General features: G+C 38.7%; 1 protein-coding gene across 1 annotated transcript; it reads right to left on the bottom strand.

The window, feature by feature from the left end:
* Positions 1-268: 268 nt before the first annotated feature.
* On the bottom strand, positions 269-24,247 carry MEMO1 (mediator of cell motility 1). The gene is made up of 9 exons (XM_085219582.1): positions 24,035-24,247; positions 14,385-14,466; positions 12,668-12,736; positions 10,629-10,741; positions 9,181-9,292; positions 8,580-8,722; positions 7,362-7,438; positions 2,129-2,233; positions 269-949 (listed from the first exon to the last, which is right to left on the bottom strand). Exons 1-9 carry the CDS (start codon positions 24,093-24,095, stop codon positions 818-820), a joined length of 894 nt encoding a protein of 297 aa, XP_085075708.1. The 5' UTR covers positions 24,096-24,247; the 3' UTR covers positions 269-817.

Raw genomic sequence — 24,247 nt, 5'->3', positions numbered from 1 at the left:
TGATACAAATTTGTACCACATATTAAAAGGTGTAATTCTGTAAAACAATTAAAACACAAGTTTTTAAAAATTCTTTCGCACAGCTGAACTCGGTGCAGGTTTAAGATAAAAATCTGTAAATGAAATAAGCATAACAAATGTTGAATATAAAATACATTCTAAAGTATTTTACAGAATGGCTGAATTTCAAGCAAAGAACTAAGGATAAAGGATGTTAATGACAAGCAGCCACATACAGAACACAAAGCAATAAGTTTAAATCAGACTATTTTGGTTTGTGTAGCCCTTTATTAGCAACTAAAATAGAAGATATCTGTTGTACATCACGGGTAGTAACTGACTATACTGGAGTTTTATTATATTCTAATACAGGATCATTTATAAATGCGTTGTTTTCCTTTTTTCCTTTTATTAAAAAGCTTCCACTCCTTTTTTTTTCCCCATTTACAACTTGCAAAACTATTCTGAAAGCTGAGTACATGTGCACAGGTCTGCAAAGAGTGCAAATTTAGGATATGGTAAATGCTTTACATGTCGCATTTGTAAGGACTGTCTGCCACCCATGCCTTCACAGCTATTATCTTTCCTAAAAATCACAAAATGTTTTGATACCACTCTTCCTTCCGTTGTCCTAAACGAGAAAGCATTTTTAAATGAGTTGAAACTAAGGAAGGACTACACCTACTAGAAAAGAAGAAAGTTCTATTAGTTTGAGGTTTCAGTATACCCAAAGACCAGGGACTGTATCTTTGTAAGGGCTAGGCTGGGACCCCGTATACAGAGTGTGTGCAGGTGCCATCCCTGAGCATTCAGCAGTTCAGTGAACCATAAGTGCTCCAGCTGCGTAACTCACTGAGCTGTCTTGCCAGTTTCGACACTGGCTTGATTGAGCGTAATTCAAAAATGAAAAGCTCATATTCATTCCATTCTTCTGGAGCTCATTGATAGCCTGGAGAGAGGGAAAAAAAAAAAAAACAACCAAGGATCAAACCTCAGTTCTTTCCTCAGCCCCTTGAGGGCTCTTGCCCCCCAATGTACTACATACATCCATGCAGGTCTATAAAGCAATACCAAACAACCTTTCAAAATAGATCCTTTGCAAACCACTTTCACCTCTATGAGGAATTTATTCAGACAATTAAAAAAATTGTTAACACTTTTTAGACGCGTTTTTCCACTGTAGAAAAAGAACAGAAATACTTTTTGTGACAACTGGCAAAAGCAAACTAAAAGAGTATAGCCCAGACTCATTGCAAAACTCATTATTTGAGGCTGAGTTGGATACTTATGCAGTCAAGCCATAATACTGAATTTTGATACCTCGCATCTCCAAGTATTGATATTGTTCATATGAACTTCTGTAGACCACACTTTAAAAGACTCTTCTAGATGCTCTACACAGACTACATTTCCAGGGAATTATGTTTTCCCTTGTAAAAAGGTTAGCAAGCCTTACATTTTAGATTTAAGTTGTATTAAAAAAATACAGTGAGATTCACTCAAGCATTATGATAAATCCACAGCACTCCATCAGCGAAGCAGCTGTGACCCAATTTAAACAAATAAGTTAAAGCAGGTTTATGCCTGCATTGCATCAAAGCAAAAAAAAAAAAGTATAAAATACCGTTAAGCTGAACTCTAATTGTCATAAATTTATGAGTTAACAGTGCACTGCGCTCATTCTTACAGAAGTGCCTTGCATCATATTTGCAAAAACAATGTTGTCACACATCACAAGGCATTCACAATAGCTAGCTAAATGCAATACTGAGAAAGAATATACACAAAGCGCATTTGTAAGTAAGATTCAGAAGAATAAGAATATACTTCTTCACAGAGATGGATTTTATTTTAAAGTGCCAAGAGAAAGTGAATGACTATTTCATTGAAATTCAAAAGGATCATGGTACCTCATCTCCCTCAGGCAATTGAAAACCTCAGGCTTTGTAAGAACATTTGTCTATGAGCAAGACAGGGAAATTGGAGACCAAATTGAGAATGCTTGGAAAAACAAATTAATTCAGGACTTGCCATTTTGGAGCTAAGGAATACTTCAGTAATATTACATTTAAAACAAATGCAAATATGTTGCTAAATGTTAAACTTTAACAGATCAGAAGTTACTTACATTTAATAATACGCCAATAGGATGTCTTCCACATATTGTATTATGGTATTTCTTCAAGTAATTGCTAAAAGATACAGGATCTAGCTGCTCTATAATGTTCATACCCTGAAAAAGAATTGATAGCAATGATTATTTCACACATTCATAAGCAGGTGTCTGTGTAATCACCTGATCATGAACATACAGGATTTTTACTCCTCATGTGCTCTACTTTCTATTGAGGGAATCTCAGCATTTGAGGGTCTAGTTTGCAGCTTCCTTGCCGCCAGCCCTTAAATTACAAAGGCAGGAACTCTTCCAAATCTGTCAATGACCCAAAGATCTGCGATACTATCCTTACAGGTATCAATGAAGTTCACATTAAAAGTGCTCCTCTCACAGACCAGTTGACTCCCACCTCCAAGGATCCCTGCTTTCATAGGATTTTGTACTGCAGTAAGCAGACACAGTTATTAAAAAAGCAAAGTAGGAAGAAGTTTCTCCTCCATCTCTTCTCTATGTTAACAGTCTTCCAAGACAGAGCACTTTCCTGGGACTTCTGGATGTTAAAAACCTCTAGACAAATTACACATGCGCAAATCAAGCACAAAGCAAGACTGATGTTTCCTAGACACATCAAGCATACAAACAAGGCAGTTGATCTGGGCACAGGAGTGCCATCTGCTCAGAGCATTAAATCAGATCCAGAATATGCCTAAAGCACTGGCAAGCTGGGACACCACAGAACCCTAAGAGCCAGGAGACCATGCTTCCATATTCCACAGGGCCATCACATTAATACACTCCTTTCCAACCACAATGAGACTCATGATGACATGGGATCTACTAGGAAAGCTAACACTTGCAAGGAAAACAAAACCTCCCATGTATGCAAATATTTGCATTCTCAAAAGCAAATGGAAACTTGCAACTGCACATACAGCCTACTCTTTTCCTATCTCCAAACAGCAAATCATACATGATGAAAGTAGTTCATAGCAGGTCTAACACCACTGATGTCTGGGTTTCATCACAGTTTTGTTATTTTGGCTACACCAGAATCCATCCTCTGCTGTTTTTCCTCCCTCTGGAGATGATTAATTCTGTTCACCAGGCAAATGAGCCCAAGACACTTACTAATCAGTAAGACACATAGCTGTGCCTCTTAATTGTAGTTGAAGAAGCAGGAAGTTTTACCTCAGAGACCAGAAGAAATGCATACACTTTGCATGGGAACAATGGGAATTTTATATAAGAAAGCTACATTAAAAAGGGAGAAGAGAGATAATTTCTCCAAAGATTTCTTCTGTCTCTGTTTCCCAACCATTTCCCCTGATTTTGTGAAGCATAAGTGATAAAAGCAGAAATCATGATGCAAGAAGTCTGTCTGAAATTTCCATGTCAGGAGTGAAACCTCTTCAATACTCTGTAAGGGTGTTGGCTGATCTGGCAGATATACTAATTATTCAGACTGGATCATAGCCTAGAATGAAGGAGCTGGAGGTTCCCACAAGCATCAGGGGAGGATTAGAAAACAGCAATCATAAGCATCACCTTTGTGGAATTTTAATTAAAAACAGACATAAGAAAATTTCATAAAAAGATTAACTTTACAGAAAAATAAAACCAAACTATACTGCCTAACTGCTGGCAAGAGCCCAGTTCTTCTAGTGTGACAGAGAAGGTGTTCAGACCTCTGGCTGGCAATCACAGCTGTTACTGACACTCTAGATCCACAGAACTTAAACAAATGCCAGAAACAAAGGCAGCTTCTCTTTAAGTAGCAATGATTACAGATACCATTGCATTTCTAAGAAGTTTAAGAAGCATGTACTCAAATCATGCATTTACTGCTGAATTGTACATGTCAATATACTAAAGACAGCAGAACCAGATACTGAATGAGTTCAAAAGAACATATTTCATCCATTAACAAACTACTTAAAAAAAAAGGCTGCTCACCAGAGGCTCACTTTATAGCCATAAATCACTAGGACATACTGTGCACGGGCATTTGAGCATGTCTCAAGTGAATCAATGAGGATTTATAAGAATACCTCATAAGCTTATTTCCATGCACAAATCAGCTCTGCAAGCATTTAGAGCTACACAGTTCATCCCAGCAAATACTAACAGAGCTTCATACATTATAGAGTTGATATAATCCATTGGAGATCAGCAGTAACAACTATCCTACCAGCATTCTGCAGCACTGAACATTCCAAACTTTCAAATTTAAGAATTGTGGCAGAACCAAGCTTGGTTCTTCATCTAAAATGGCTTTGAGAAGCAAAAGAAATACTTAAATCAGGTGATGCTTTGTTTGTTCTAGGAAGAAATATGAAGCTAGTCAGAAACTTTCAGCATTTGGAATAACTGTTCTAAACCTTGCTCAGCTGAATTAAAATATATGACAAAATGTAAACCATTACAAAGTTTTACAGTTTATCACATAGACATTACAGCATATATCAGTTAACCAGACATGATAAACGGCATCTACAATAACCTAGCATGGTGTATGTAATGTAATTAAGCACACTTAACCACCATTATCACACTTAGGGAAGCAGAAATAAACTTGGTCTCAGCACTAGTCAGTCCAGCTCTGCTTGTTCACCAGTGTCACTCAGACTAGGAGATAAACAGAAAAATTAATGGCTGGGCACAGCAGAGACTGAAGAGGTGGTCAGTCAGGCAGAAAGTCATAGTCTTGCATGACACCTAAGCTAAAAAGACTTCTCAGGTTGGAGCTCTCTGGAAGGTACTATCACACTGGAGTGGTTGGCAAAAACCACTTCAAAAGCCAGCCATGCTGTGCACTGCTTCTCCACAAAGACAGCTGGCTGTTACTGAACAGCTCCCCTTTCAGTATTCAGAGTAACAGAATCCTATCCATTTATTTCATAAATAGATACAAAGCGAACAATCTGGCAGAGAAGGTTGGAATGCTTGGTCTGAATTTCCTGCTCAGCCACAATCAAAGAATAATTACTCTTCAGTGATGCATTAATACTCCTCTGCTCTTATTTAAGAAGCAGGCAAGTATCAGGTTATGATATACAAAGACAGCACAGTACATCCGCTGCTTAATTACAACTCTCCATTTGAGGCTTCTTCCCAAAGGTACCCCTGTTAAAGAGGAGGGTGTGGAGCCCCTTTCAGTGATCACACTGCAAGGCAACAGAATGGGCATATTAAGAGTTGCTGTGGAGAAACTGACATTTGTCCAGCAATATTTACAACTCTGTATCTTCTATGCCTGAGTCTCAAGTCTTTAACAGAATCACGGTAAATGAAATTTCTCACAGTGATTAAGAGGTTGGGAAAGCTCTAATGCCCGGAATGGTTAGGATTGTTTATACACTAGCTAGGAAAGTCACACACATACGCCTAAGGTGAAGTCCAACTAAGATCACAGTTTTTCCATAAGGCTACTTCTAAAGAAAAGTCGTTTTATCTCAACACAGAATACTTTCCTGCTTACAAAGTCTGGAAAAGTCTGCTGCTTTGCTGGCTAGTAAGTAATTGTAAAATTATTGCCCTTAGCTAGCAATAATTTTATTGGGTCAGCAATCGCAAAGGGTGACATCTCTGCTGCTTTTAGAACAGTTTTGTCTCTAACTTCATGCTATTTTCTCTATGGAGAGGCCCAGAAGTAATAGCAGTAGTCTCTTCAGCACACCAAATGACATGAAAAAATTCAACACTTGAGATAAAAACAAACAAAAAAGTAGTAACTGAATGGAGCATATAAAATTGAGTAGACTCATCCAAAAAGCTGGAAGAATACGACAGGCAAATCTTTGTGGTGCTGTGCTTAACGTCCTACTGCTAGAAAGAAATTCCCTAAAATCGCTAAAAACATCACTCTATATCAAGTTTGAACATGGAGTCTTATTATGGAATTATGTGTTCACATATGCATGATATGAACCAGCAGGCAAAAAAGTATACTGCCACAAGCATGCTTAGTTTTCCAATTAAAATTAAGGCAAAGACAGTACTTTTCAAGTCACTACACTGTGTACAGTAGACATCAATTTCACCAGAGCTACAAAAATGTCATTTCTTTTTGGCTGAGTAACTACAAAAAGAAACAGCCCAAAACAGCATATTCATCAAAAGTAATTAAATTCCAAAGTCCAGCCTTTTTCCACAGAAATAAGCAAGAGGAAACTATGTTTGTTAATGCACTTCTCTCCTATAAAAATAGGCAGAGCTGCAAGTTCTGGGACTCTACACAGAGAAATCTCTCAACTGACAATAGGAATTAGTAAAAATTGAGTGAAGGCAAATTTACTGCTTCTATTCCAGCAACGATTGGTGAAAACCAAAGACATCAATATAGATACACAAAGAAAAAAAGTCCAGAGCTCTCTCCAACATATTTCTTATTGTACTTATTTCAGACAGAAGTAAAAAAAGATAAGTGAATGTTCCTTAAATAACAATAGCTGCCTCTTCCAACAGATTTATGAAGTCGCAGAAATGATCCAATATTTTTAGTTGAATTTTGAAGCTGTGTTTCCAGGAAAATTACTTTTACTCTGTGAGTTAAATGTTATTTTGAGCATTAACACTTTTTTTTTTTTTTCCAATTTAAAAGGAAATGTTTGGCTCCTATGATTGCAAAGAAGATGTAACAAAATTGGCATTATAATCTCTTGTGTATTTCACTTACATTCCAACCATTTGCCAAACCTAGAACAAAGTATGGTCTAGCATTTTTCCCCCATCAACTGTTACAGAGTAGAAGAGAGGTAAGACTGCTCCCCCAGGAAACAGGGACTTCTGTTTACCTCAAGAGCACAATCCCCTACCTTTCCCCTTCTTAATGAATGATGCTGAAACCATTAATACAATCATGAAGATCACAAAGTTGTTTCAATATGCAGGTATCATAACTATCAAGTCTGAACTACCACAATATTTAATAATTTTTACTGTTTTTCATAGGCATAAGAAGGTACATGGACAGGAATTCACTGGGGGAACTCTAAGTAAGTAAACATGCATGTGTTCTCATAAAATATGCTTATTAGATTACACATACAATGTACCGTGCACACTCAGTAAAACAGAAGATATTAGTAAAAACCACAGCTAAGTTCTTTCTCTGGTAAGCAAAGGAAAAGTAAACATTCAATTAAATAGCCAACCTGTAACACTTTGTTAGAGAAGTTTCCGACGTGTTCACAGTAATGTAAAGTACAGGAGAAACTTGTTAGTTCCACCAAATCTGAAAACTTACCATTTTATCTAGGTGCTCAATGGATCTATAAATTTCTCCTTGGGATTCATCATAGTAACTGTAACGGAACCTCTGACCTTGAAACAAAAATCATGTATAAAATAAAAAAGGGAAAATTTGTAGCTAACACACTCCCTAGTACTTACAAACTAATTGAAACCGTAATACCTGTAAGTAGTACTCTTCATTTGCTTTACACCTTTTAGCTTCACTGAGAAAATTTTAGGGCTACCACAGAAGCAGCCCAGAAGCCAAGCAAAAGAACTTAAGAGAAGAGCAGCTATACTTGAAAAGAAAAACCTGTTCTGTAGAACTGACACTGCAGTATCACTTAGTAACGGCCTGTTAATGCCTTGGACTCAATTTCTGTAAGTTTACATGTAAAGTAACATTTCTTTTCGCTATTCTTCAGAAAAAAAGGTCAACTCTGGAGTCAAGCTACTACTGCTCACACAATAATACCCACTGTAAATAAGGTTACAAGAAAAAGCTCATGATAATTCAATTAAACAGTTCTAGATGGCTCATCGGCCACAGCTGAACACAGGTCACTCTTCTACAGCTCCACCTATTCCACAGTTCAAAGATGAGTAAAACATGAACTTGGTTACATAAGGTGACCGAAGATGACCATGAATAAAAGGGAAGAAGGTCTGTTGTGTAACATAAAACATCTTTGTGAAGCAGTCCCCCTTTCCAACAATTGTTACAGTAAAGGGAAAACAAAGCATTAAAGCAGAATGACAGATATCAAGGCTTCTGGAATCTATCTAGTTCTGTCACCATGAACACGGATAACTCTGCTGAGTTGGCATAAATACTCCATTTGCTAACTTACCCAGCAATAGAATACACAAAACTTATTTCCAAAGGGATGTTGTCATGTCCAGTGAATTGTAAACTAGTTAGTTTTGCAATATCCTTTGAGATGTTTAAGAGTATAAAAAAAAAAGCGCAAGAAACTTCAGACATTTCATTGCAAGTGAAAAGACATTTATAAACCCATATTTCTTCACCACTTCTTTGCTACACTGAAAAATATATCATTTCATTTTTGTCTATTGCTCCAACTTTTTTTTTTTTGCTTTACATATTTAAGTTTCAAATATACATTTACCAAAAGTTAAAATGTCAAAACGTGCTTAATGAAAGACATTTTTAAAGAAGTAAATACAAAATATTAACCATACTGCTGTCATGGAGAGATGTGAAACTTACCCCAGTGGCAAAAGTCAGAAGAAACCACAAAGAGGTTACTAGGATCAGCTAGGTATTTACTGAAGAGTTTTCCAAATTCCTGCTCTTTTGCCTCACTCAGTGCTCCGACCAACACAGGAATAATAGTAAACTCATCCTTATGGCTTGTAAGCAAAAGAAAAAACAGCTGTAATTTAACTGACATCTTAAGGTGTTTTAGGACTTGCTAACAATTTACAGAATGTTTTAAAAGGATGTTTTCGAGCTCTAGTACACTTGATAAGATCACACTCCTAAGTTGTTTTAAAACCTGAAACCACTTCAGTTTCAGAATACAAACCCCTCCCCAAAACAGCATTTTTGCTGCAAAATAGAAATACTAGGAAAATGAAAAGACACATTGAAACCAATAAGCAAAAATGTTCAAATGTAGACTATTTTTCCAAGCAAATAATACTCGTCTCTGACCCCTCCTCCCCAAGGTTTTCATTGAGAGATGGGAACTATGGTAGGAAAATCCCTACAAAGAGTATTACTTCTTCCGTCTGTACCTTAAATGTCTCAACTGCATTTTAATGCACATCATGTATATTCTTGTACGAGAAGTAATTAGCCCTAGTACCTTTCCATGGCTTTAGCAGTATAAGGCAAATGCATTTCAATACTGTGTTCATCTTCATCTGTCTGTAAAGACATACGCTCAAACATTCCGGTCTTCCACAGTTCTCCATAAACTGAAATGAATCAAAAATATTTATGTCATTCTTCCCCATACACAAACAATAAAGCAAAATATAGCGCACCATTAACAGAAATAAGCCTAGTAAATCAAATTACTTGTCTCCAAGAGCTGTCAACTTCAACTACTTGATTTCTACATAAATTTAAGATTAAAATTATGTTCAAGTCATAAACTATTTAATTCACGGAATAAAGGTGTGTTAAATCAGTCACCTTGTTAGTATAGAGATTTTCAGTTATGCTACAAGATCTAATAATAAAACTTCATAGCATAGTAGAACATAAGAAAACATACATGCAGCTGCCTAGTCTTTCAACTCCTATTTTCTCAAACTATACCATCATATATTTATTTATTTTTTAAAAGTTGACCAGCTGAGCCATTGCTGGATGTATTACTACTACTGCTACTGAATTACGAGGTCTAGAGAGAGCAAAATCTGAGTAAGTAACCCACACCTTCTAAGTTAACTTTCATTCTCCTAAGTGAACTTGGTGGTACGCAAACAGTGATCTCTGCATTTGAAAACTCTACTCGGTGGGTAGTCTGCCGTAGAGCACTGCCTCATCCTCCATTACATAAATGCATTCTGCAAAACCTGAAATATTTGGCACCTAAGGAAGCTTTTGCAGGCACCACGCAGGAAGCCTGAACTAGCTTGGTTAATCAGTGATAATGAGACAGCAACATAAAATTGGCTAATTAGCATTAGATAGCTAATTAGATACTGTATAGTTTAGATACATTTTGAAACATACACAACTGAGAATATCAAAGCCATCTTCACTGCATCTTTAAACTTACTCTCAAAGACCAGTCTTTCATGTACTAACACTAAGTCCTGTAAGTACTGCACCAATGTAAAAAACAGTCACATGCAATAGAGCATCCAAATAAAGGTAGTTTTTTTGTTCCTTTATTAGAAATACACTCAACTAAAGCACTGTGTTTTTTGCAGATAGGATACTTCAGAGAATGCTGGAGCATGCATATGGAGGGGCTATTAATTTAATGTAACAATTGTTAATTTTGTGATTGCTTTTTAAGATTTGTCAAGAGGCACAAACTCATACTGACAAAGATTATTTAAATAAAGACTGAGAATTGTTCACACATAAGAGCAAAAGACAGTGATCTTAATATATTAGTGCCTGCAACCACCAGGATCATCAAGAAGTTAGCTCTCATTGGAGTAAAAAGTTTCACATTTGTATGCCACAAAAAAGCAATGATGTGCCCATCACCACAAGGGTCCACTGCACTGCACTGCCACAGCTAATTCTAAAGCCCCAGCAGTCAACAGCAAGTAAGCTCTATTGCACACTTACTCTTTTGGTCAATTCGGAGATCGTACAGAGGTGTTCTATAAATGTCCACACTGGAAAGTGCACATCGGGAAAGGGGCACGTGATGGGAAGGCCCAAGAATGAAAATTTTTCGGCTACAACAATCAACAAAAAAGGCCCAGAATTTAGACAACAGCAATTGTACAGAGACTTGTTTTAGAGTGATAAGTTTAATAAAAATGCTGACATACGAAGTGATACTTTCAGCAGTTACCTGGTGGTTAACAGCAGAGTTTTATTCTATTATGAATCAGACCACAGATCAATCCCTGATCCGGCCTCACTCAGTTACTCAGAAACAATCATAAGACCGGTGCAGTAATGCTTCACGTAGCTTTAAACCTCTTAAACAGATTATATACCAACACTAATCAACTAGCAACTGACTGGAATTATCTGAAGGCAGAATTATACATTATAGCCCTTAGGTCCAAGGAGTGAATTGAAAAATCTAACTCAACCTTCAGTTATACACCGTCAACAATTACAGGTATGCACTCTCAAATGAGGATTATAGATTTATCATCTATTCAGAGCTGTTCAATAGCTTACTTGATGAGCCTTTGCTTCAAGTTTTACCAAATTCCACTTTAAGCTAATCTCAAATGGTGTATTTGTCCAGTTGCTGCATTAAAAACAGGGATTTGGATCTACACGCTCATAGCTTCAGCTGATATTGCCATCTTTCACCCATCATCAAGATATTTCATGAAGTCATCAGTTCCTGGCTCTTGCTTAACTGTTACGAGCTCTCCTGCCACAGAACTTCAGAAAAATCTACAGGAAATTCAGCTTTTCAGAATCAGGATCACATGATATTTCTGCACTGAACTAAAGTGGTGAAGACATTAAAAGATTTTCATTTCTTCTTTCTTGCATGTGAAATAAGAGCAATACTAAAATACTATAGCTGTTTACAAAGCTCATACAAACAGAAAAATCTAAATGTGCAATAGTTCAGTTGAAAGATTAATTACACTCTAGTGAATTCTAGACATCCCATGCAATAAAACAGCAAGTGATCCAGAAAGTTCAATTAACTCACTGTATCACTGAACCTGGGGAATGCAACTTGATTTAGTTTTAGAGAAATCAGTTCTCTGGCAGACTAAGTTATCTTCATTTTGTTTACAATAGCTTAAAGTGTATGCTAACATTGTCTTTGGGAATATGACATTTATCTCATAAGCAACTGATAGAGCCAATTTTTAGACTACATTGCAAGATCCATACAGTGAGTAAATACTGGAGATGTTTTAAGATTCTCATTGAACAAATGTTGCTGTCAAAATAGGCAAGAACTACATTTTTTTTCTAGAATAAAATCTCTTCATATTTTCAGATGAAGACAGACTACAGTGGGAATAGTTTGTTGTTGGTATTTTTTTTGTTTTGTTTTTGTTTTTTGTTTTTAAATTTTGGGGTTTTATTTTTGAGCCTGTGCCATTAGTAACACAAGTCCATTTAAAACTATTATAACAAGTAACTTTCACTAACTTTAATTATTATATACATGCAATGGTTACTTTTTCTCCACAGCAGAAGAGAATCCTGGTAGCATTCAGCCCATAATCCTGCACTGAAAAACCAATGCAGAATTGTGATCAAATACTTCAGTATACTTAAAAGCAAACAAAATATCCCACAAAAAAATAAAACAGAAACAAAGATACCCTATGACCAGTAAGATACATAATAGCTCAGACTCTTAGAAAAGCAATGGAACATTGAGCAGTAAAGCAAATTTCATATTATTATTTGTTAAAAGAACACCTTTTACACCTCCCTGCTAGAAATGTAGCTGTCAATAAATCTCCAAGTTTTTTAAAATACTGCTTTACATGTTCTTCCTCAACAATACCACATTTTTTTTTCTACGATTCAAACAATTTGAGCACCGTGAGGTTTAAAAAGTAGAAGATGAATGTATAAAAGACAAAAAAAAAAAAAAAAAAAAGGAGAACAAGAAGTACTGCATAGACCTCATTGTAAGATTTCTAAAAAAAGAGTTCAATACTTACGTAATATTAGGATCTACTTGCTTGTAAGCATGCGCTGCACAAGATCCACAATAGGTATATCCTGCATGGCTGTAAATCAAGTTAAACAGTGTTAACTACGTTTAACATTTTTGTAAAACACACATAATATTTCATAATATTTATATTGCTATGAAATACTAGCATTTTTATTCCCTAAAAACTAGAAATAGCAAGAATAATCCCCAAATCATCTCATGGAACAGCTGAAGAGCACTATTCCAATACTGAATGTGTGCATGATGTATTTGTAAAAGAGCTAGCAGTAAACATTAAGTAGGCTTCCTTAATCAAAGCACCTTTCATTATTTATAAAAGATAAAGTAAATCCACTGTACAACTGCATACTATCAGAAGCTCATAGCAATGCTGAGAGTGCAGCCACTAGACATGGAAATAATACAATGTTGGAGGAAGCTTTCCTAACCAGATACATATAACTGAACATGGAGGACAGTAGAAGAATCTGGCAAAAGCAGACTGTGTTACAACAGCAGGGAGAATAAAAATATTCGGTCAATGATGAACTCCATCCTCAGCAACAGGGAGTGGAATGCAGCATGAAGCATATACACAGATGGTATCTGGAGCAAGTTATCCTCGAAATTATCCCTGGATTTTACTTCAAAAGGGTACACTACTGCAGACTAGGCAGATGAAAGGGAGACAGAGTGAATCAGCAAGGTTAACAGAGCCTTCAAAAGGTTCCCTCTGATGCAAGTTTTTCTGTCCTTGACAAAAATTTTATTAGCCATATTCCACATTAGAGACGTCAAAACAAAGGCATAGGTGAATGAAAGAATTCAGCAAGGCCACAGAAGTATCTCCAGCAATTCTGGAAAAAGAATTCAGGTTATCTAAGCTGCAGCTAGAAAGCCTTTCTCCAGAAAAGAGCATGGCAGACTTGGGACAATAGTACTGAATCCATGGAGGAAATTATGAAATACTTCTAACATTATGTTAACACTATGATACAACAGGAAATACAAGAAGTGAATTAAGGTGCATTTTCTAGTGTTTCCTTCCTACTCACAACTAATTGGAATAATCAACATACCTTTCTTATATTAATATGTAATATTAATATTAATTATACACATAATTATAAACATATTAATTATATTAATATGTAATATTAATATAAGATTTTATATATATATATATATAATTAATATATATATTAATAGCTTCACTATTGTCATTTATTGTCATTAAATTTAGTTCTACCTAAATAACTTAGATGATGCTTGTTTCTCCTGTAGACCAAAACAAATAAAACACACCAAAAAAACACTCAACAAAAGCAAACCATTTTTGGCTGCTGGAAAATATTTCAATGCAGTTTTAGCTTTGCAAAGTTGTTTTCTCTTTGTTGACTTCAAAAATAAATACATGCATGGCTGTTCAATGCTATAACTGCACTGAGTCATCATCTTAGGCTACCACTCTACCTCTTATCTTAGTGGATCATAAGGAAAAGATTATTCCTTCAATCCATCTGCAAAACAGAACTGACCATATACCAAGATGATCATGGGTCTATGCTACTTCCACTTCGTTTTCTAAATATTATTTAGAAACCACATGACATTCCTTTCAGCTACAGTCAAGACTTCCCCAGTTTTCAAAAATCACTCAGAATAAGTATGCGTTTAGCAAACCAAATATTATATACACTAAAAATACTCTTCAAACTTACGGTGCAATAATGGCTCTAGCAGGTCTCTTTGTGGACTGTACTTGAGAAAGCCAGCCTTCAAGTTGTGCATTCAGCTGGGGTCCTATGAAGACATAAGGAAATACTGAAGCCATAATATACATATCTAGAACACCTCCATAATCAACATTTAAAGTAATCTTAAACTTCAAGGCCTGTGCCTCAGTCCAGAAAAAGGAAGTGTAAAAACCAGCATGCCTGTAATGTTCAAGTTTGCACTAGAGAAGTTTCAGACTTCCAGTCCTTGAAGTCAATTTATTCTACATCCACATGCTCTCTGGATAGATGCACATCATTAGAAAGCATGGCTACTGATCTCAAAAGGGAGCTCAGTAGATTATTTATTCTTCCAGTAATCATATTCACAGAATTCAGAAGTAACAAGACAACATATGCCAAGAAAAACCAATACTGAAAGATGGTGTATCCTTCAAACTGAGATGATGATGGCCAACGGTAATATGACAGAATACAAAGCACAATATAAAGCATGTTGTAAGCTGGAAAAACTGTAAAGACAACAGCTGAAAACTATGCTAATACTAACTGCACAACAGCTTCCAATCATATACTACAAGTACATGTACTTCTTGACATAAACTTAACTACATAATCCACAGACCAGATCTCATGCTGACGGCTCTCTCAAGAGCTGCATACAGCTACACAAAACATTGCCAATATGTCAGCTTTTGTAGAAGGAGACAGTAGGGGGGAAATGACTTTCTTTGTGGTTGTAAAGATTCTCATTTTCTTACATGTAGAAGAAGCTGAACACTCATTGCAACTCCTTTCCCTCAATCTACAATCACCTCCAGGGCCTCAGATGCAGCCTACACCTTTAATGTGGCACAAGTGGCTTACTGCAATACAGTAACTTTATAAAGCAATGAATCTGTCCAAAATACCCGCATGTCAATTCAGTTCTACTGCTTCTATTGCACACTTTTAAAATTTTTTTTTTTTTTTTTTTTAATTCTCCCAAAACATGTGCAAGAACTTTCTAAAAAAGCTCTTTAGGAAAGAACTCCTTGAAACATCTACTAACCAGAGACTTAACCAATCCATGAATCAGTCCCAGCTTCGCCCTTCTCTCCAAAAAGGACTCAGTGCAGCACTACAGCAGAAGTGCCGGGAGCTTTCAGGCAGTCTGAGATAGACTTGGGCTCACCCCCAGCCACGCAATGTGTTTGGCCTTCTTTCGTTCCTTCTCCAGCAGCTATTTTTGATTAAGAAGGCGGTTAAGACAATTTATCCTTCATTAAGACAAATCAGGTAACTCACTGAACAGTTTAAAGACAAGGTGCAGAATTTCTGGTAATTTTCTAAAATTTCATATGATTGTTCAAAGAGGACCAAAACCAAAATTTCTGCTCTTACAGTGCAGTGAAGTAAGGTATGCTGTTTGCTCTGTCTGCTGGTACAGACTTCTCTTTCTACAGGCAATAAAATCACTAACAAGTCTGTGTAACCCAAGGGATGGAACTTCTACCAGTGTTTACTCAAGGACGGAGTAACAGATTTGCTTTAAGACTTTTTTTCCCCCCCCTTTAATGCAACTACATGGTGACTTTGGAGATCATTAACTCAAACCTAATGCAAGTTTCCCTATCAACTAATACATCTTTTTGAAATTACTTGCATTAGAAAATGTAAGTAATCAAATCCTTTTCCAAAGGAAGTACACAAAGGAAAATGAAAAAAAAAAAAAAAGCCCCCCACACATACCCATCCAACCTTTTAGTAAAATAAAACCTAAATAAACCTCAGTAGCCCCAGGAGAACTCGCATTACTGACAGCATTACCTGCAGCTCCCTGTTCTTACAAATATTTTAAGGGGGATATTCTAGCACGGTAATTTCCTTGTTACCACATTACCTAGGGACAGAAAGCTACTGTTAGCATCAACTTAAAGTGTTCAGAGAGGTTTTTCTTTCAGTTTATCAAACATGACAGCGCTTAAGGCTAAAGTCAAAATATTTGAAATGAATATATACAATATAAATAAGCCCACATTATCACAGTAGGTATGTTCTGCCATATGGGATGATATAATAGGAGATGAATAGCACCGTAAGTTTTCTTCATATGTGAATGTGAGTTAAAATAGAAAAAAGCTTTTGCAAACAGTCCCCAGATAAGTGAAACAGTCAACTCCTCAGCTGACAGTGTTGCCTGTCTAACCTTGTGCTGTAGTGGTGGGAAGGAAGAGAGGTTCCCACCTCTTCAGTACCAGGTAGAAAGCCCAGCCTGGGAAAGCTGGCAGATACAGCAACAGCTTTTTTTTTTTTTAAGGGCTCAGAAAGCCTGCTGAATTCTACTTCTATGAACAGTCAGCACGCTTCAAGCATTAATACTGTAAGATGAGACTCATCCTTGACTGAAGAAAAATTAAGCAAAAACCATGAGCTTCACCAAAACAAGTAATATTATGACAGGATTTCAATCCTCTGAAATAAGGTATAAATATAAGTATGCAACTAAAGAATGTTGACATTATCTATGGATATTTCACATCCTGTTTTGTTTAGCAAACTGGCAGAAATTCCACCAAACTAAGAATAATCGTGACTACAGACCAAGTCTCCAGCAGACAGATGTACAGAGACAGCTACAGACACAATTGGTTCAAGTTTCCTGCCTAGAAGCTGCACTTATTTTTACAATCAACATCATCCAAAGCAGTGAGCAAGAAAGAATCATTCCATATTAAATAATGTTACCCCATGAATCAGACACGCGGCATTCACACGCTTTGGTTCATCACCCCCATTTAGACTTGTCACAGTGCAGGCTTCGTAAGTTGCACCAAAGCAACACATGTCCCACATAGCCAACCTCACAGTGTTGGATGAGACTGAAGTGCTCATATGCCATGGGTCAGCACAGTATATTGGAAACTTGCTCTGGACACAGCTTCCACCATTACCAGTGCAAAACCTCTCTTTTCAGGCTGGTGATTTGAAGTCCCACTAACAGTGGGTGTCTCTTTCATTGGCAGAGCATAAGGCTCAATCAAAATTTTGAGCAGTACATGGGACACCTGTCTGATCTCTCAGTCACACATATACAGCACCTGCAGCAGTACAAGTAGTAGTGGAGCACAGTGACAGTAACACTGTTTATAACATGTTCCATGCTTCGTTTTCAGAACATGGCTAATTACTGGATATTTACTATGAGGAAATGCAGACCCTGTCCCCAGCTTTTACACTCCTACTTTCAGCTTTTGCCCATCTAGCCATGTGCTGCTCTACAGGAACCAAACCTCTTCTTCACTGCACCTTACTCCTTAGATCTTTTCATTATCTTTACCTATAGATGGGAAAGTCTACAGAACTTAGAAGTACTTCTAATAAATTTTATAGCAGGTGTACTTGTTAAGTCTCTAGTTTTGTGCCAGGTTAGAAAAACCAAGGTCAGTAGCAGTGAAACCTTGGGAGCTACTACAAATCAGTTTCGTGATAAACTGGAGGAACTCCTATCCCCACAGCTTCGAATGGGAGTCTAAACCAATCCAACTGTCAGGCAGACTTCAGTTTGGAACGTGACAGAAGACTAACTAGTTTCTCTTCTTAGTTACAATTGCAGAAATATAGAGGTTGTTTTAAAGAATACAGGTCCCACTCGGAAAAAAAAAAAAAAGGGCTTATTTCAAACAGCAAACGCCAAATTCTTGAATAAAAAACAGGCTTTGTACTGACAAAGACTGGAATTTGTCAGGAATAGGAAATGGTTTTCAAAGGCTTGTGTTGATGAGCACATTTTCTGCTGCTGTGATATAGACTTTTCCAATACTGAATACTGATGAAACATTGAAATCAGCCTAAGAGCAAGGCAGAAATTTACTTAGGCAAATTACAGGACTGCAAAAGAAAACATCAAAATACAAATGAAGATTATACTTACGATACATAAATTCCTACTTTACACACTGCAAGATGAACATAAAACAGCAGGTAATGCTTAAATGAGGGAAAATAAAACTGAAGCCACAACACTGAAATCTACTTTGGTGGCAGTTACCACAAGCATGTGCCATCTTTCCTGTATTCTACCAGTTCTAATTTGCTTCACTGAAAGCTATTGGGAAATAAATAATCAAACACTGTCTACATCCATTAAGAACATCAGCCAACACACACCTACTTAACTTTATGAAATCCTTCCCAGCTAGGCGACTCGGAAACAAAACAAACGACCTTCTGTTCTGTAGCTCCAAGAAAGTGATTTAGACTCTAATGTGAAACATTTAGGTGCTAAACGTAATCAGAATTTGTGAAAGTATTCACAAGGTGATACTTGCAGGACCGTTTTAGGAGCACACCAAACATAAAGCTCTTTTTCAATTTTATTTGCACCATAAAAGTTGAAGCTTTACTTTCTTTACTTGGAATATCTTGATTTCAACTGTATTTAAGTGATCCAGCTAGAAACAAGGGCCAGGGAAGTGTATGTAAAATTACTTCGGTATACTTTTGCACTGCACAGTGTTGAATAGTAAAGTCTGCATGTTAATGTTGTGTCCCACAATTAATCTGTAAGAGATCCAGCAACAATGCATCCACTTTTCCCATAAAATTTCTAAGAACGAAGATCAAATGGAGAGAAACATTACATGCAGTATTTAACCTTGCAAAGCAAATACTGAATTTTTGAGATAGTACAACTAGTTGTTCACACATTTTAAGGTAAGAACAGTTGTGCTTGGCTACATCTGAAATGCTCCAGCTAATGTCACAAGAGTAAGACTTTGTGGCCAGTAATTAATTACCTTGCAGACATTATTAGTGAAAAGAGCTGTGTACAGCAGCATCAGATCACTGTTTCCTCTCATTTCACTGTCCCTCATGTTTTCTTTTTCTCCTGGATCCACTGCACTTATCCAAGACCATATACAAACAAGATGGTGATGTTTACATGCATTACTTCTGCATTATATTTATGAATGCGCCTTGGTGAGTTATTCCAAATTACGGGAGCACACCAGGCTTCCTGGCACACCAGATTATGGACTTCCAAAAAACTTGGATGAAACAGCAGCCAACTCCCTCAGCCCCCTCCCACACCTGCATTCACAGTCTAACAGCTCACAGAGCCACTTGCACTATTCACTTCTGGCCCCTTCTACCACCACAGACACTCAGGCTCAGCAAAGCATTGAGCAGCGGCTCTGTGCTGAGTGAAGGCAGGATGCCATGGCTCCAGAAGTCAGTGGGAGGCACCCCAGCAGCCACATTTGTCTTCAAAACGCATGCAGCAGGCCTGGCAAAGACATGACATTCATTCAAGAAGATAGTAGCTGAGTAGAAATGGCTGTAACTGATGCACACACTTTTTTCTGATATTGATAAGAAATGAATACAAGACAACCATAAGGTTCTACCCCTCACTCAAAAATATCTATGCAGAGATAGACCATTTGGCTCATCACACCAAGTAGCTCAGAAGTGCAATGGCCTTTCAAGTTAGTGCAGTGATTACTATGCCAACTTACATTTGCATTAATAAGCATACGGAAATTAAGGTCAAAAGATTTGGTACAGGCTACCAGAGCCACAATTCTGATCACTAGGCTTAGTCACAGAGAACAAAAATAAAGCGTACCTAACACGATGACAAACCCACTTTGCAGGACAAATTTCAACTCATGCAGTATTGTCATCTACACGGTCAATTTGATTTTGCTCACGTGATTTGGAACAACTCACTCAAATCCTTTGTGTTTCTATTGTATCAGCATGCCACTGACTGGGGAAAGGTTGAGACAAGAGGACTTATCACACACTCCATTAAGGAGTGCTATAGTATTCGATCAGCACTTCCAGGAGCCAGACAAGGCAGGCTGGCTGCCAGTAAATGAAGTGTGTTAAGTACCCCGTGTGACCTGTAATGGCATGCTACACATAAAGTAAGGAGGAAAGATAAGTGGATACACAAAAAAATAATATTTATTCTCATTTCAGGCATGCATGTATCAGTGTTCCACAGAACTGGGCAGGTTGGCTGGGGCCCTGTGCAACCTGATCTAGTACTTGATCCAGTGGTTGACAATGCTGCCTCTGGCAGGGGTGTTGGAACCTGACAATCTTGAGATCCTTTCCAACCTAAGCCACTCTATGATTCTATCTAGGAATGCATCTGTCCTGCATTTCAAGCCATGGAAAATTATGCGATTGTTGTTTCATGTTGTCCCTAATCTTCTCCTTTTCCCTACTGGTCAAAATCAATTTCTCAAGAGATCTGAATGCTAAGCAATTGAATTAACCCAGCAGGATTTTCTTCCAAAAATAAACCAGTGTACTATTTTTCACCACAGAATGATAATACTTCAGAAATATATATGTATCTGTTAGAGCAGAGCAACAGGTTCATCGTTTTGTCTACATTAGCATGCCTGTATCTCATTTTTGCAAGCAGTTTTAGCAGCCACCACACATCAGGTTGCTAGGCCAGAGAAGCAACAGCATGTCACATACTATTTTAGACTTCAGTAAAAAAGAAAGACATACAGATCAAAGTCTGGAAGTGACAAAAAAAGTTACTTAGATCAGTAGTCTACTACTAGCAATGGTCACACCAGTACGTTTTCAAAGCTCACCTGCAGAGCTTCCTTTTTTCAGAGCTGCTGCTAAGTTGAAGGAGGAACATTGTTCTTAACTGTCTGACCAAACACATCTCATTAGACAAATGCTCCACAAGTCCATTAATTATACTACATAGACTGATGTGGAACAAACACGAACTTCCCACACCAAGAATTCTACAAGACATGTGAAATTCTATCATAATTTTCGTCATCCAGAACTCAACTGAAGAAATTTATTAAGGAAGTTGCTTTTTTAAGTTTTCTTTTACAATAGCACGGTATGGATGAAGAATACTTTGGAAGTTAAATGCTACCACCACCATGAAGCACCCCCCAGCTTCATCGATGAGTAGAAGTTGCAGTGCTTTCTGCCTGCGACATCACCCTCCCTTCTCTCAACAAAGTTGTTTACTTACAGCTACATATGACACACTAACGTGTAGGCACGCCTAGATGCACATAATCAGGCAGCCAGTCTCAACAGCTCTGAAAAGTTTATTAACATCACACAATTAGGTGATGTATTCTCACTAGAATGTAGCGCATGTTTATGTTTTCCAAGGCAGAACACCCAAGCAGTACATATTCTATAACTGGAGAAAACAAAGGGGAATGAGGGTTTATTTTCAGCTGAAGCAATTGCTGTCCTACAAAAACAATCGGTCTCTAATGAGAATGAACAGTATTTCTTATAAGCCCTTTTAAGGGCATCCTTTCAAGGATATCCTTTAGCCACAATGCTGTTCTCCATTTCAGATCTGCTCTTCACCCTCTTCTTCCTCAGCTTTCAGGGTCCTCTGCTCAGCTAACTCAATCCTTTCCTTCCCAGATCAGACACCTACAGTCAGATCTCACTCATTTTGAACATGCCCTTCAAGAACCACATTTCTTATTGCTCCTTTTGGATAGCTGTAGAATGCTAATAGTCATCTTAACTATGGAGCAGAATGAGGATTCCCAAAGCACCTGCTTGTGCTGCACAAGGGAGCTCAGCTCTATTGAAATAGAACAGTTTTCAGGAAATGGGAAGCTTAAATGCTAACCAGTTGAATATAACCCATCAAATCGCTTCTAGGCCTGGATGGTAAGCACAAAGGGTGTAGGTAGAAGGACTTGATTCCTGCACAATCACAGGATTGCAAAAAACTATCGCAATTCTAATTCTATAGGAAACTCATACCCTCTTGGTCCTCCATCTCACTTTTCATAGACCCTCTGAAGTGGGATTCAAGAATGAGTTTCCAGGCAGCAAACCACATGTAGCTCCTGTCCTGCTGCCTCACATATCCTAAGTAAACAGCACACAACAGCTCTACAGAAAGGAACATTAACGAAGTTTTTTCATTAAAAAAAAAATCTCCTCAAAAGGTAAAAACATCACCCAAAACTTGCAGTCTATGCAACATTAGCCACCAACCCCAAAGGCACACACTAGCAGTTACAATTTAACTTGTCAGAAGTATCATCAGCACAACTAGTTAGAACAGATTCCCTTTAATATCCTTGTTTGGTTGTTTTCCTGCAGGGAGGTGCCTGGGCAGCCACCCCACCCTACCCCTCCCCAGCCACTATAGCCACAGGCAGCCAGAGAGCTTCTGGATGTCCCACTGCAGACAAGTCCTACAGGCCAAACTGGTCACACAGACCTACAGAGATGCAGTCTCACAGAACTACCTGCTGAATTAACATACGGGAAAAAAACAAAACAGAACAGTAGCTATGCCTCATGAATTAATTATGATGCAAAAGTAGATATTGTTTTATTTGCAACCTGGTACGAAGCCAGCATCAAAATCAAAGCTACAAAATACAACTAAGGTCCTTTAGCAATTCCACACTGCAAAGCAATTTTCTGCCATATTAATAAATGAAATGACAAGAAGCATAAACAGATGTTATGGTGTTGTCATCCAGTCTTAACATTCTGATGCCCTCACGTTTAAAAATATCTTTGACACAGTCTTGTTTGCTTGCTAGAGAGCAACTACCTTTCTCTCCAAACAACTGGAAAACTAAATTCAAGCTGTCTGCTCCAGACGCAGGTTTGAAGCCAGTTGTGCAATGGACACAGCCATTATGCCTCGAACATGAGGCTCAGAAGGAAGACAATCATTCTCTATTGTTGTCTGGAAGCACACAGCCACAGCCGACAGCCCTGCTCCTTATCTCACAGCCTGCATCTTCCGGTATCACCTCCCCCGTGTATTTCTTTACTTCCTTTCCAGTTTTTTTGCCTCATATCTTATTCATTACTTTGTGAAGGAGAGAGGAAACCGCTTCATTACAGCCAGGAGAAGTCCTTTATAAAATATCAGTGTAGGATTGTGAATATACAGAGGGCTTTGACTGCACCCTTCCCCTATCTCTGCACCCCAGGTGTTCTCTACAAGAACCTCTCACTCACCCACATTTCTGCTGCGGTCTTTATCCCCAGGGCCAGCAGCTGACTGTGCTGCATGTCACTTCAGTAACAGCTATGGAAACGCAAGCGGGATTCCCACACAGCTCCAAAACCCAGCAGAGGGTACCGCCGTGCACACGTGTATAGAAACAGAACCATTCCTGAGGGGTTCTATCTTCTGACGGGAGGGTGGGGAGCTCCCCCCTCCAACGCACCACCTCCTTTCTGCTCTCTTCGCACAAATATCACTTTTAAAAAGGCACACAGCCCGCTCCGTACAACCACTGGCACAAGAGAAGCTTCGGAGAAGCAGCCACGAGTCGGGCCGCAGGAAGAGAACGAAGCCTCCTCCTAACCCCCAGCCCAGCGCCGACCCCTGCAGCACACGCTCCGCGTTCCCTAAGCCCCAAGGAGGAACCCCGGGGCACTCGGCCCCGGAACCGGCCCCGGGCACAGCGCCGGGAGGTGCACACAGCGATACGGTGACACGGGCGGGAGGGCCGCCGACACGCCGCCAGCCTCGGCCCCCCGCCCGCCACGTGCCGGCCGCGCCGTCGGGGCGGGGCTCGCCGCGCTCCCCGGCCCCGGCGCAAAGTGCTGATTCAGCCCCCGCCCCCCGCCCCGGGCCGCGGCGCCGCTACCTGAGGCAGTGTACCAGCTGCCGGCGTGGCTGGCCTCCCGGCAGAGCACCCGGTTGGACATCTTGGTGCCGGAGCCGCCTATGGTGTTCGGGGGAGCCGGTGGGGGACGGGCCCGGCCGCGGCGGCGGCGCTGCTCCCCCTCCTCCCCCGGCGCGGCCCGGGCCCGGCGGGCGGAGGCGGCGCTGCCGGCGGCGCCTCCGGGCGGGCGGACGG

Source organism: Meleagris gallopavo, chromosome 2 (genome assembly GCF_905368555.1).
Source record: "Meleagris gallopavo chromosome 2, MGAL_WU_HG_1.1, whole genome shotgun sequence".
In the NCBI taxonomy this organism is placed as follows: Eukaryota; Metazoa; Chordata; class Aves; order Galliformes; family Phasianidae; genus Meleagris; species Meleagris gallopavo.
The sequence above is the reverse complement of the archived record's forward strand: the minus strand, read 5'-3'. Positions and strand labels throughout refer to the sequence as shown.